The sequence below is a fragment of the Triticum dicoccoides genome, chromosome 6B (assembly GCF_002162155.2).
Source record: "Triticum dicoccoides isolate Atlit2015 ecotype Zavitan chromosome 6B, WEW_v2.0, whole genome shotgun sequence".
NCBI classification, from domain to species: domain Eukaryota; kingdom Viridiplantae; phylum Streptophyta; class Magnoliopsida; order Poales; family Poaceae; genus Triticum; species Triticum dicoccoides.
Window position 1 is genome coordinate 82,918,911 of NC_041391.1, and position 13,847 is coordinate 82,932,757.

General features: G+C 45.5%; 2 protein-coding genes and 1 pseudogene across 2 annotated transcripts in view; 2 read left to right on the forward strand and 1 right to left on the reverse strand.

Annotated features, from left to right (window-relative positions):
- LOC119320797 overlaps window positions 1-2,853 on the forward strand; it is a 64,901-nt pseudogene extending 62,048 nt beyond the window's left edge.
- Window positions 2,854-10,585: 7,732 nt separating this feature from the next.
- On the reverse strand, window positions 10,586-13,486 carry LOC119322708 (adenylate kinase isoenzyme 6 homolog). Its single transcript, XM_037596206.1, has 3 exons — window positions 13,145-13,486; window positions 11,143-11,288; window positions 10,586-11,034 (listed from the first exon to the last, which is right to left on the reverse strand). The coding sequence occupies exons 1-3, from the start codon at window positions 13,346-13,348 to the stop codon at window positions 10,848-10,850; spliced, it is 537 nt and encodes a 178-aa protein (XP_037452103.1). The 5' UTR covers window positions 13,349-13,486; the 3' UTR covers window positions 10,586-10,847.
- A 136-nt stretch (window positions 13,487-13,622) lies between these two features.
- LOC119320798 overlaps window positions 13,623-13,847 on the forward strand; it is a 3,857-nt gene continuing 3,632 nt past the window's right edge. Inside the window, exon 1 of the mRNA XM_037594743.1 lies at window positions 13,623-13,808. Within this exon, the coding sequence (XP_037450640.1) occupies window positions 13,623-13,808 (186 nt within the window). The remainder of the gene's footprint in view (window positions 13,809-13,847) is intronic.

A 13,847-nucleotide genomic window follows, 5' to 3' on the forward strand; every position in this document is an offset into this window, starting at 1 on the left:
AAGAGAGCCGTCGACGTAGCCGAGCAGATAGTGGCTCCCCAATAGCGGGAGAACCTGCGCACGCCAGAAGATGTAGTTGTCGGCGGAGAACTTGATGGTGATGAGATGGCCAAAGTGAAACGGAGGCGGTGGTGACAATCCCACCGAGGGGGCTGCCTGGGGCGCAAGCGCCATGGAGGCAGACGGGGTCACCGAAGACGGCGGAGGGCCAGACAGCGCCGCGGCCGGGGCGTACGCCGCAAGACCCGCCATCGGGTCGGTCTCGGGCGCTGCCGGCACGAGCGGCGGGATGCCGTCCGCGGGGACGGTGGTGGACGTCGTTGCCGCGGTGTGAACCGCGAGCTCTCGTCCGAGGGTTGAGGGCGCCGGCGGGGTCGAGTAGACGGAGCCGATGCTCCGGGTCCCGAGCGGGGCCGGGACAGCGACGGCATCCAGAGAGAGGTTCGGTAGGGCCGCGAGGGAGGCCGGCAGTAGCCCCGCGGCGGTGGAACCGAACGTGGCGGCGCTCGACATGGCGGCGGCGAGATCGGTGGCGCGGTGGCGGTGAAGACGGCGGCGGCGGCGGTGCGGGTTTTAGGGTTTTGGAGCGGAAGCGATCTTAACCTAGCGTGATACCATGTAAGACAATAGGTTTGGGGGAACCGGCACAACCCTCCAGGGAACATATATATAATGGCCTATCACATATATATAATGAAGGGGTACAACATTACAACATACGTACACATATACGGAAACTATACAATCTAACATGGAGATTAGTGGAGGTTGAGCTCTCCCTCATGTATGACATGCTGTACACCAAGGCAAGTGTCATCCACACATGGTTCGGCTACTTGGTACGTATTATTTCGTCACTTGCTGCTTTTTATGTTCGTCGACAAGGATCATTGCTGCTTTTTATGTTCGTCGACAAGGAAGCCCACCGCAGAGCTGATGTTGATATCACCTACATACTGTATGGTGGTGCCTTGTTCATGGAGACACTGCATGGAGATCACGTCGCTGTTGAACGCCCTAGGCTCCTCTTGGACATTTGTCTTCCGAAGTACCACGAGATGCCACTGGCTTCAATACGCAGCTCTGTGCAATCAAAGATGGGACCGGCTTAGGCGTGCTGTTGCATATCTTCACCATCTTGTCAGGGTAGGAGGAGATAGCCGGTACAGCTCAAGGAGGTGGTCGCATAGCATGGGACAGTACAATATGTTGCACCTTTGCACTGGTTCTGACAGTGCACTCACGAGGCCTCTTCTTGGCAGTTTGGCCAAGGTTGTGGGACTGGGATTAACGGAGCTTTGGAACAAGGAGTATTACTCATGGGATATTAACATGACGGCCCATGTAAAGGTTTGTATATCTGAACATATTAAGAATTTATACAGTGATGGGGGTGTGAACTCACTAGGCATGCTCAAGAACAAGTGGGGTGAGGAACCACTGGTTCGCAGGGGTTTGTTTGGAGGGATATTACAAGACTCCCTGGGTGTTGATTTCCAAGAGTGCATCATCATCTGGCACATCGGCAGCGCTATTTTCCTGGCCAAGAGCCAACAAGCCAAAGAAGAGGACGCATTGCTGGATGTGGAGGCCATCAAGGCGATATCAAAACTACATGATGTTCCTTCTCATGAAACAGCCAGACACACTACCAGGCCGCTCCCAAAACAGGTTGTATGAACTAACCTGTACAAAGCTGGTGAAGACCAGGCGATCGACTCATAGGCGGCAAAACATGAACCTATGTGCTACGCTCAAGAATCTGTTCAGCCTACATGATGACCCCGATTCCAATTCCAGGGTCACTGATAGAGAGGAGCTTGCAAAAGAGCTATATGATGACTATGAGGGCAAAAGCTTCAGCTACGGTGCTCCTCGTCTCCCCCTTGTAGCTGAACTTGCTAAAGAATGGAGAAGGAAGGCAGCATGGTTAACTCGGTGCGACTTGTCCTTGACGTGTGGATGCATATTCATTTTTACGCAGCCAGCAACTGCAGCAGGAAGTTCTATGCGGAGAAGCTGAACAATGGTGGTGAGTTGACAACCATCGTGACTCGTGTGGCTTGTGGCAGAACACTTATACCAACTACTCCCTTCGTTCCTAAATATTTGTCTTTCTATACATTTCAAATGGACTATCATGTACGGATGTATGTAGACATTTTTAGAGTGTAGATTCACTCATTTTGTTCTGTATGTAGTCACTTGTTGAAATGACTAGAAAGACAAGTATTTAGAAACGGAGGGAGTATTTGTCAAGAGCCTGATCAAAAGGATGAAAAAAGGATAATGATTTAGCATGAGAAGGCATCAGCCGCCCAGGGAGATGATGAACTCATGATAATTATAACGTATAGAACTATTGTCTCTGTATCCTCGAAGCCATATAAATTGTATGTTGCTCCGCTTATTGAATAAAGATCTTGATTCATTTTATTGACTACCAACTATTGCACCACATGGCACGTGTAGTTAGCAACCTAAAAACAAAAAGTGTGCCAACTCTTGTACCACTTCTTTTACGGCTAGCAGGTTTTTGTTGCTCAAACTGAACTTATCTCCTTACTGGGAGGAATGGTTATTGAAAAATTATCTCCTAAGTGGTTGAGCTTGCTCCATTCCTCTAATTAGCCAGATGGCAGCCTTTTGCAAATATATTGGCTCGTGGAGTAAATAGCATAAAACTACTACTTTACAGGTTAAGGTTTCAAAAAACTACCAAATTTAATTTTTTTCACTGATAACTACCAAGTCGGGGGTTGGCCGTTTCAAAAAACCCCAAATCCTCTTTCTTAAAAAATTAAATATGTTTATGACAGGTCAGGCCCGCCACTAAACACACCGTTTGGTTGACCGTTTGTTTGACCGTTAACTGACTTGTAGGGGCCACATGTCAGCGCCTCATCCACAGATTTTTCACGGATTAGCCCCTACAAAGATTTTAAAAAAGCAATCGGGTCCCTCGAATCATTTTCTAAAAGCAATCGGGTCCTTGGACTGTCGCCGCCGCGCCTCCATGGGCTACCCGTGGTCGCCGTTGCGCCTCCATGGGGCTCCGTCCGTGGTTGCTGCTGCACGCCGCCATGGGTGGTCGCCACCGCGCGCCGCCGCCATGGGGTTCCACCCGCGATCACCACGCGCCATGGGGCTTCGCCTGTGGTCGTCGCCGCGTGCCGTGGGGCTCTGCCCGCGGTCGCCGCGCGCGCCATGAGGGCTTGTGTGCAGGCCACCGCTGCCACCACCAGCCAGAGCAGCTCGACCCTGCCCTCCTCCGCGCCGAGGACGGCCATGCCGCCACCACCTCCAGCCGGGGCCACTGGACCGAGCTGGTCGAGCTGCTCCACCCACCTGGAGCCAGCGCGAGCAAGAGGGAAGGGAGAGAGGTTGCGTGTTGGGGAGCTCCGCGGCTGCGCGCGCTGTACGACGAAGGGCGACGGAAAGGAGCTCCGTGGCGGCGCCATGGCTGCTGGCCGGCGAGCTCCACGCAACAGCTGATGGCCGGCGAGCAAGGTGCGGGCGCCCGCTCCTCTCGATCTGGAGCACAGCCACGGAAAGGACCTGATTGCCTTTTTAATTTGTTTGTAGGGACCTGATTGCTTTTCTTAAATATTTACAGGGGCCTGATTGATTTTGTAAGAAACACTGACATGTCGGTCCCACATGTCAAATAACGGTCAAACAAACGGTCAAACAGCCGGTTCGTTTAGGTGCGGGTCCGACATGTCATAAACATGTTTAATTTTTAAACAACGGTCATTTGGGTTTTTTTGAAACAGCCGACCACCCACTTGGTAGTTATCTGAGAAAAATTAAAAACCGGTAGTTTTTTGGAACCCTAACCTCTAAAGTAGTAGTTTTATGCTATTTACTCTGGCTTGTGACACTGTAAATAGTGTTGTATGTTCTCATCCAGTCCAAAGACAAAACTGTTCATCCAATAATCATCGGGCGAAGCTGGATTGTCCCTTGCCCTAAGGTTCATCAGGTCGTCAAATTTAAGAATGTGCTTATTCACACTAGAGGTCTGCGTTGAGTGAAAAGCCGGCACATATGGATGTTTCTGCAAATTTGCCCCCAACATTGAACATATAAACCTTGCTAGAGTACCCGCTCACCTGAGGCACTCGCTTCACACTTGCAATCTCGTTCACTCGATCGGCCTCGCTGGAGGTTTTTCACCACGCTGTCAAAAATCCCACGGGTTGTTTCTTTCCACGCTGCTCTTTCTTGCTTAAGCGCATGACCGGTGGGCCTTCATCTCTCGCGGGCCTGGGTTGGCAGTGTGCGTGTTGTGTGTACGTTGCCTGCGCCTTGGGTGAAAAAAATATTAACCGCGTCAATCTGGACGACTCCTCATCAATCCCTCGTCCTCCCTCCCCATTCCCCACCAATCCCCTCGTTCTCCTCCCCACCAATCCCCCGTCCTCAGGTTCCAGCCTGCATCCAACCCTAGCCATGCCCTCGCCGCCACCTCTCCTTCCCCCGTTCATCCTCTCCAGCTGCCGCCACCATCCCTGTCTCTCCTCTTCTTTCATCGTCGCCATCATCAGGAGTGTCCACCCAGTGGATCTGGTGGTCAGTGCGGGATGCAACTTGGCAGGAGGAGCAGGTGATGGCAGATGCGTCAGGAGAGGAGGCTATGGTCATGGCGGCCGGCCGGCACGCGGTGGCGCGAGCCCGCAGGGTCGCGGTCGAGCGGGGCGTGAGGAGAGCGAGGAGAAGGAGGGGAAGAGTGGGAGGCGAGGGGGCAGCGATGCTCCGGCGAGTTGGCTCGCCGGCCATGCAGTGCTGGCCGTGGAGGAGGAAGGCTCCTGTGGGCTGTGGCTAGGGAATCCTTCTCCCCCTCCAGTCCGCACACCACTGTATGTATCTTCGCTTCTGGTTGCACGTATCCTCGTGAGCTCCTTCTTCCTCCGGCTCCCTCCCTCTCCTCCCACTCCCCCTATGTAATTTTCATTTGTTTGTGGTACTTGCACGTCCAAGGACCTGGCGTTATCTTCTTCATTCTTATTTCATTTTTTTGTAAGATTTCATAGCTTTGTGAGGTGATTTAGTCAGCTATGTGTGTGTTAAAAATGAGTTGTGATTGCAAGAATATGATAGCAGATGTTTTTAGCATGAACAAGATCTATACTGTGCATATTGGCTAATGTCATCATCTCCTGTGACCTCGCCACTGGTGATGCTTATCTGAAATATTTGGGGTTTATTTAGGGGAAAAAAATAGTGGTACTTAATTTATTGACATCGGTAAGCACCGCTCGTATATGATCTACACGTTTGAGGTAGTTCTTCAACGGATTGCTATGTTGTGGGTCGAAGGGAGAGCCATTGGATAGCGAACCCATCGAAACGGTAGTTTCACTATGGTATTAGGCGATGGAATGCTTTTTGGGATGAGGACACTAACATGAATGGTCTTATTTGCAGGGTCAATGGTGTGTGCAAGGATGGAAAGAGGATGACGAAGATGTCTTCAAGAAGCTTGATGAGATCGAGTTCCCTGAGTATGTAGAGCCCCTATGGTCTCCACTGGGAGGTAACTGTTGTTGTCTCCCTGTCTCCTCCATTCTGTTACAGTCTGTTGTTCTTGCTCAGTTGTGTCCATCAAGCATGTGCTCTTTCAGTTTAGTCAATGCATGGATAAATAACTCTATGCGACAGTGCAAACGAATGGTGCATTGGTTAGTGCTTTAGATTGTTGGTGAGAATCTGAGGAGTTGCTGGAGCTGCTTTTACCAAAATGCCCAGACCACATCATTGATCAACTGGCTGCACTACACTACAACACAAATAGCTTCAAATCCTGGAGTCTGAAGCCCTATTCTTTGCTTTTAATTTTGGGCTTCCTATTGTTCACGGTTAATAATTATCTTTCTAGCATCGGCTCTTTGCTTTTTTACCTTTCATATCATTTTCTTTTTCATAAGAGATCACATTGAATTTGTCTCTAGAGTACATTACTTCTAATACATACATGAGTTCTGTTTTAGCATTAATGGAAATGTTTTTCTCCTAAATATATACTCCCTCCGTCTAGGTGAGTAAGTCATTTTAGATTGTGCACCGTGACCAAGGAGGAGGAGAAAACGAGAGAACTTAATGTTCATTTTCTAATTAATAGCATTGCATACAATGAACTAACCAATGCATGTCGTGTTTGGTAGTCTCAAGTCATTAAAAGCATGCACACCCCACATCTCTTATTGGTTGATATGTCAAGAAACAAGAAACGAGGTAGAATTTAATGCATCGTGCCTAAGTGTTTTGGGATTATTTGGTTTTCGTAAGATAACTTACACACCTAGACGGAGGGAGTAGGCTATTTGGGTGCCTGAATTTTATTAGCGAGAAGTTCTGGAGATGACAGATTGGGCAATGCTTTGCATCTGCTTTGTATTTGCAGCCAATAATATATTATTGGTTATAACCAGAAGGTCCGTTGTTAATGATTTTTCATGCCTAGCATTTTAGTCAAGGGAAGTCCACTGGTTTATTTCACTAAAACTTTTGTTGTTTTACATTTTTAGGATAGGATGCAAATTTAATGTACTTATCTTTCTCAGATTTATGAAAGACTTGCTGTTCAAAGATATGAAAGTGGCATATGTATGGATATCTCTTCGGGTAGGACCCTCTTTAAATTTGGCGTTGGCACGGTGAGATCGATGGGTCTACCGTGTACCTCCTTCACTCGATATCGTCTTCCATGCTTGTGGAAGTCTCAGGTTATTTTAGTTTACCCCATGTAAATTTCTGTGATATAAAATCTTCTGAAACAATGTGCTACAATTGTTATTATTGAACTATGTTACTTTGTTTCTTTTGTTAAGTAGGAAATCATGAATCGAACAAGGAGGGAGGATGACAGTGTTTGATCTTCGGCCATTTCTTGACTCTGAAACCCAGGTTAGGATTGTCCCCTGCTAATTTAATCATGCACTTTTTTTTGCTCTATTATATGTGGATATGGCCTCCAGTCATTTAGTCGGGCTTCTTGATTTGCTTGGATTCTGTACAAGTTGAGCCACTAAGCCATTAGTTTATTTGCATAACTTGTATCTGATTCTTTTGAACAAGATCATTCTTATGAGTTAGGACGGTAGCATGCGTTTTGGCTAACAAGCTGGTTTTTTTATTATTACTTGGTCAGTATTCTATTTGGCACTTGGTCCAACTCTGAATTACATACGCAGACCTTTTGGATGGTTGGCTTGGTTGTCCGGATCAGCTTTATGTGGGGAAACCATATTCCAACCTTAAAATTGATAAAATTGAAGTAGAAATGTATTCTTTGGCTCTTTGGGTTGCTTCTCTTTCTACAACTTTCTTACTGAAGGAACAGAACAGAAGGCCTTACTGTTACGGCAACGGTATTTGATTAAGTATATCATCATCATCATGCTGCTAAATTCAGTCTTGAACTTTAATTGTTTGTTATACGGTATAGAATAGTGAAGTCAAACAGTTAATTCAGCACTGCTCCTCCACGTTAGAATTAACCATTGGGGTCTTTTGATAGAGGTGATTTTATTTAGATAATTAGTCTAGGGAGTAACATTTTGATCGATAAGGCACATATTTATTTGCTTTTCCATTCAGGGATACACTAAAGTAACCATCATTATCAGTGAAAAGTAGGCATACAAAACATGAAGATTTTGCCTTGGATGTATGCTCACTTAGCTGTCGCTTATTTATTTCAAGGAAGTTATTCGTCGAGCTTTCTTATGCTTCCAGTTTCTCAATATAAAATTTAATACAATATATTAATATGTGAGGATGTGAGAGAAGAAGAAAAGAGGGGCTGTCAGGTCGGATTTATGTGCTATATTCGTTTTAATTTATTGAGCAATATTCCGCCGGCATTCTTAAGAGCTGAAACTGAACCATAATTCCAGGTTTAGGGGCGCAACAATTTAGTTTAGACATCGAATATCCGGCTGTTTTACATAGCTAGCTGCAGCTAATGCGAAGCCTTTACCTTCGGGAACTACTTGTTACTGTGTGCCCTGACTAAACTGAACTAGATCACTTGTATATCTCTGAACTAAAATACACCCAAGTTCCTATTTCTGCTAGAACTGAATATATATGGTTGCCTTGTGATTTTCTTCTCTTATGATGTGTGCAATCTCCAATCAATATCTTTTTTGCATTTCATAACTGTATCTCTTCTGCTCAATTTTCATGCTACATTTCGTCTCTACAGTCAACCTGAACAGAACTGATCCAAAGGAATTGTACTACATACAAGGTGTCTCTGAACATCGTTTTAAAGATAGTGTTGCCTTGTGAGAGCAACATTCTTTCTGTTTCATGGTTCAATAGAGGTCTCAAAGTGTACTAAAACACTAGGTTGCAGTATAATGTCAGCTGATTGCAACATCCTGAGTTACTTTAGAAGTTTTCATCTGGAAACTTGATTTTCTTTTGACATTCATTGCACATGTATTCTGATTTGTGCACAAGGAGGCTCACAAATTTGTGTCCATCTTTTTCATAGTAATCATATGGCTTGCATATTTTATCACACTGATCATAGTCACGAAGATCAGACTGATAATATTTGGTAGAGAAGATCAGAAGAAACATTTATATCATATTTTTGTATGCTTTTTCTGTAGAAAAGGTACCATGGGTTGATTGTGTTGAATCCCATTACTTGAAAGTATAACTTCTGGGCCTGGATTCTAAGCTCTAAGGCGTCGCTTCGCCTTATGCCTTAGCGCTTAGGCAGTGAGGCGCCCCCCAGCGCCTCGCCTCACCTTACCGCCTTAAAAACATAGCCCATTACTATATGAAGTATTTGACTGCTATTCCTAAGAACTGCTCCTGGACACAGTGCTCTATGTTGATATGTCTTACATCTTATTGTGTCGCCTATCTGTATAGTTACTCGGATCTTACATTTTTGTATTTTTGTCAATGCAGGTGTGTTCTTCCTACTATAAAGCAACATGGATTTCTTTAAATTAAATTGTGCATATTGTGGAAAATAAATCTTGTGTGTCTATAGTCATGTTCATGTATGTTCTGAACTGAGACAAATATTCTTCGTTGTCTATGCGTTTTCCTTCTCTTAATGATGATAGTGCAGCTCTCCATCTTATTAATTCCTTACCCATTCACTTGAAATATTGCCTAAATATTATTATTTTTGTAGTTGGTTTAGCAGCCTGACTTAGATCTTCTACATTGCCCATAGAGAATCTTCAAAAGTGTAGTCATATATGTCACTTGATAAATTCCAGGACATTAATCTATAATGCTCCTATGCGTTTCAGCTGTCACCAATCCATGGTGAAATAAACAGGAGAATATATGCTTGCAGAAGTTGTCAAGAGGCTTCATTTAACCATCAAAGACCATGAGAGACCTACCAATCCAGTGATAGAGATGGACACAATCTCTCCATGTGGAAGAACAATGTATCAATTGCCAACAAAACCAAACATTTCATCCTATCTTACCATGTAGTACTAACTTAACTGCAATGTATCATTTGTGTCAAAAACTATTTGAATCATGTATTTGGCTATCTATGATATCAAACCTTTGTGTTCTTTCAAATATCAAATACACTCGAAAGCAAGGCCATTATATGATAAAAAACTACGTGCACTCCTAAGTTCATCAAAATAATTGTTTTCACTTCATAGTTTAAATTGGGCTTTCACCTTAACTACACAGCAAACAATCCAAAAAAATTCTATATTGATTCATAGCACTTTGATAAACAAGTACACATCAAAACCGTATGCTAAAAAAGGCAAAGGGATCTCTTTTAGTTCTTGGTTCAAGTTTGTCTTGCGCGCCAAATGGCGCGACAGGTCATCTAGTATCTACAAAACCTATACCAAGGTAAAGTGGAAGCAACTATTTGAGTGCCCAGTTAAAAAAAACTATTTGAGTGCCTCTCCCCCACTCAATTGCAGGGCCCTTGAGGTAGGTCGCCGATATCTTAGTTCTATGTGCAAGAGGAGTTCTGGCAGCATCAAAATACAGATCCAGAGTCTGAATCCATGAGTCAATATTGTTTCCATCAAATTCAGGCATATTCAGTTTGCCTACTTCCACTTAAGTTTGAGGTCTTCTTCTGTCATACAGTTGCTCTATTTGCCCTTGATTGCCTCTTCTGTTGTTGCAGTCCACTTGTTCCTGCGGGTTTGGAGCTATAGTTGTAGTTCTAGATTCAGAAGCATCTGGTGGTTGTTTGAATTGGGCAAAATTGGGTTGTCTGCAAGGATGTTTGTTGGTGTTATCTAGGTGAAGTTCTCTTCAAGTTTGCACATCATATAGAACTGCAGAGCCAAAATAGGTAGGTGCTTGTGGGTTCCTTGGGTTGTGAAAGTGTGGGTCAGAGAGGCATTCAGAACAGTTAAGAGTTGTTTGCATCTGGAAAAAAAATATTAACATGCTGGTTGAACTAACAAAATTCCTTTGTCCTACTCTTTGTATGTCTTTAGTGTCCTAACACCTACCTGCTGGGACTCAAGTTCCAGGTTGCTTGACCGATTCTTAAATTTTAAGCATTTGAAACAAAAGGTTTTAAAAAAATTGTACAAGTACTGGCATCCAAATCTTAGCCGCTCACCGAGTAAACTTCCCAAGCACCTCAAAGGGAGAAGAAAACATACACTAGTAGCGAACAAATACAAATTTAACTCATGCAGCAACGCCCATCTTTCTATCGGTACAAATTCAAATCACGCATGACCGTTTAATTGAGAAAAAACCCAATCAGACCAGCTAATTTACAGTCAGCATGCCCCCATGGGCTCCATCCACAACACAATCCAATAACAATCTAACTCAACACGGAAAGCATACGACGGATCGGTACCTCACTGGGATGGTCTCCAGTTGTTTATCCACTCCGTCAACGTGCTCACGTTCCTGCTGATATCCTCGACGCTGTCGCTTCGCAGTGGCATCACTATATCCTCCTTGTAACTCTCCCTCGCCTCCTCCAGGAGCACCTGGAAGATCTCGCACTCTATGTTGTTTGTGAGCTTGGCCCCCATGTAGCCTCTGTGAACAAAACAAAAACGTGTCAGAGATAAGTGTGGCATGGCATATCAGTTTCGCTTGCTCCAAGAGGGCGGCCACTCTTGAGTTCGAATTGGATATAAAGATTACCTGCTAGTCAAGCGATCATGCAGAATTGAATTGTCGGTCTGAAGCACGACCACAAGGTCAAACCAACGTTCTGGAAAGAAATCACATCCATGATAATCTACTAGTACACCGCCTTCTTCCATCCTGTCCTCCAGCTCATCACAAACCTGCAACCACGGATACAGGAATCATTAAGTATGTACCGAACCAATAATAGATATGAGATATACTGTCAATATCAATGTGGAAAAATGAAGTGTTCACACCCTTTTTCTTCAAATACAACAGGATAGTGCTGGTCAAATTTGGGTTCAGATGGCACATCAGCCAAACTGACAAAACACAACACAAGAGATATGTTTTGTTCCTCAACTTGTAGCAATCATTTGGCAAAACACTATTCCTTTTTATCTCATATCAGTATTCTGCATCTTCAGTGTGAGGAATTAATGACAAGTGTGAGCTTCTCAAGTGTGCATCCGATCAATTAGATAGCAGATGTAGCAATACAGTTTGAAGTCCTGAACAACATCATACATTTTCTGGAACCTGAGCTTGTGCAGTAAGGAAAAACAACTGTTTGCACAAACATATGATTTGTGTGTGCTTCTGTTACTACCGAAGACTGTACTACAGTAATCCAAATGCTTTTTTTCGACCCTCTCTCCCCCAGATATATGCGCCACTGCAGCTCCCTCCCTGCCCTAGGTAAGATTCTCTCCCTTCAGTTGTGTTGTTGGCTTTGCTGTGGCTGGAAGCTGAAGGATATGTTACTCCACCCTGCAGATCAAAGCACTGCCACCACTCCCTGCCTGGCCCAGATTAGAGCACAGCCAGGCTCAGTTCTCAGCCATCTCAATATCCTCCCATGCGATAGGTGACCTTTTCATAGCCATGGTGAGTTTGAGGCTTTGTCCTTGTTTACTGAAATTGGTCTGCTCGCTGTCTAATGACTAATGCTGTATGTGCCTCACACTATTTTAGAATGTGCCGGCAAATGATCTAGGCAACAAACAGGCCTTTGTGGAACCATGTAAGCATCATCGATGGAGATGGAAGTATTGTACTCAGGAATACATACATAGGAAACTACAACAGAGTTGAAGGGACGCGGCTAATCTGCACCCGAGCTCATATGCTCCCGCATGAACAGTAAAATCGAAGAAAAATCGAAAAAATTCAAAAAATTCCAAATTTTTTTTGAGAGAAACATTGACAAAAGTTCTAAGTGCCTGCAAAAATTCGTCATGAAATCACATTCCTAGAAGGCGTGGCAAAAGAACAAAAATAGTACTCTGAAAAAGCTACTTTCAAACGCATTTTGAAGCACTGAATTTGTTTTTTTTTGCCACGCCTTACAGGAATGTGATTTCATGATGAATTTTTGCAGGCACTTAGAACTTTTGTCAATGTTTATCTCAAAAAAAAATTGGAATTTTTTGAATTTTTTTCGATTTTCCTGTTCATGCGGGAGCATATGAGCTCGGGTGCAGAATGGACTTTTTTGAGTTGAAGCTTCATTTGCTCAAGATACCTAAGAAGGGACAAGATTGTGCCCAAATTGACCGATCCTAATCTTTGACAGCTTCATATTGAAGTTGCAACAGCTCAAGCAGACTAGGATCACCATGTTTCTATCACCTCATCAGTATTCCTAAATAGTCCTATTTTCATACATAATCATCAAATTCTACTATGGTTTTAGTATATTTAACATGTACTCCCTCTGTAAACTAATATAAGAGCATTTAGATCACTATTTTAGTGTTCTAAACGCTCTTATATTAATTTACGGAGGGAGTATCTCCGTATATGCGTTTTTAACAAAATTGAAGCTCTGATGTGGTCAGTGAGCCAGCTGACTTTGTGATAAACTCTGATGTGTGGTGGGCGATTCAGCTGCACCAAGTGGTTAATGAAACCGACGATTTCACGCTCAAGAAGAGGAAAATAAAAAGCCCTGCAGACGAATCAGATGCAAGTGTACTAATTAGGATTTGGGGGGAGGACGTGTGCTGAATACCAGGTCCTCGTTGATGACGTGGCAGTCGAGGTCCTCGTCCCAGCCGTCGTGGAGGCCCTTCTCGCGGACCAGGTCGCCGATGTTGACGTGGGCGACGGCCGCGGCGTCGGCGAGGAGGGAGCACGTCGTCGTCTTCCCCGTCCCCGGTGTCCCGGTCACCAGCACGTTGGGCCGCGCGCGGGCGCTCGCTCTCCTCCCCGCCATCTTTGGGAGTGGAGCTGAGCAGTCGGCGATAACGAGGCCGGAGCGAGCGACGCTGGCACAGGGGGCGGCGGCGCAGTCGGAGATAGGAGGGAGAGGGCGAGGGCGAGGCGGCTGGGAAGGGAGAAGGGGAAAGCTTAGATGGGCTAGCATAGCTTCTCCTCTTGGGCCTTCAGGATTCTTTGGGCATCCGGCCCATCCACCGAGCCGAATCGAACCTTCCCCAGCATTCCATCCCCTTCCCTCCCGGGACCGGAGGAGACGTCTTCCACCCGAGATGCTCCTCCTCCGCCCCCCACGCCGCGCCGCTCCTCTCCTCCCCGCCGTCCACCGCGTCGCCATGTCCTCCACCCCAGCCTCCCCCTCCGCGACGCCATCCTCGTCACCGGCGGCAGAGTACCACTGCCGCACCAAGCACAGCCTGACGGCCGGCTACGCGCGCGGCCCGGGCCGCCTCGACTGGGCCAACCAGCCCAACCCCTTCCTCCGCTTCTCCCCTTCC

Excerpts from the sequence above, each read along its gene's own strand:
- LOC119322708 (XM_037596206.1), bottom strand. The coding sequence starts at position 13,348 with ATGGCGGGGAGGAGAGCGAGCGCCCGCGCGCGGCCCAACGTGCTGGTG. Across the intron at positions 11,289-13,144 it reads ACGTCATCAACGAGGACCTG|GTTTGTGATGAGCTGGAGGA; the intron begins GTATTCAGCACA and ends CCGTGGTTGCAG. Across the intron at positions 11,035-11,142 it reads CATGATCGCTTGACTAGCAG|AGGCTACATGGGGGCCAAGC; the intron begins GTAATCTTTATA and ends TTTTGTTCACAG.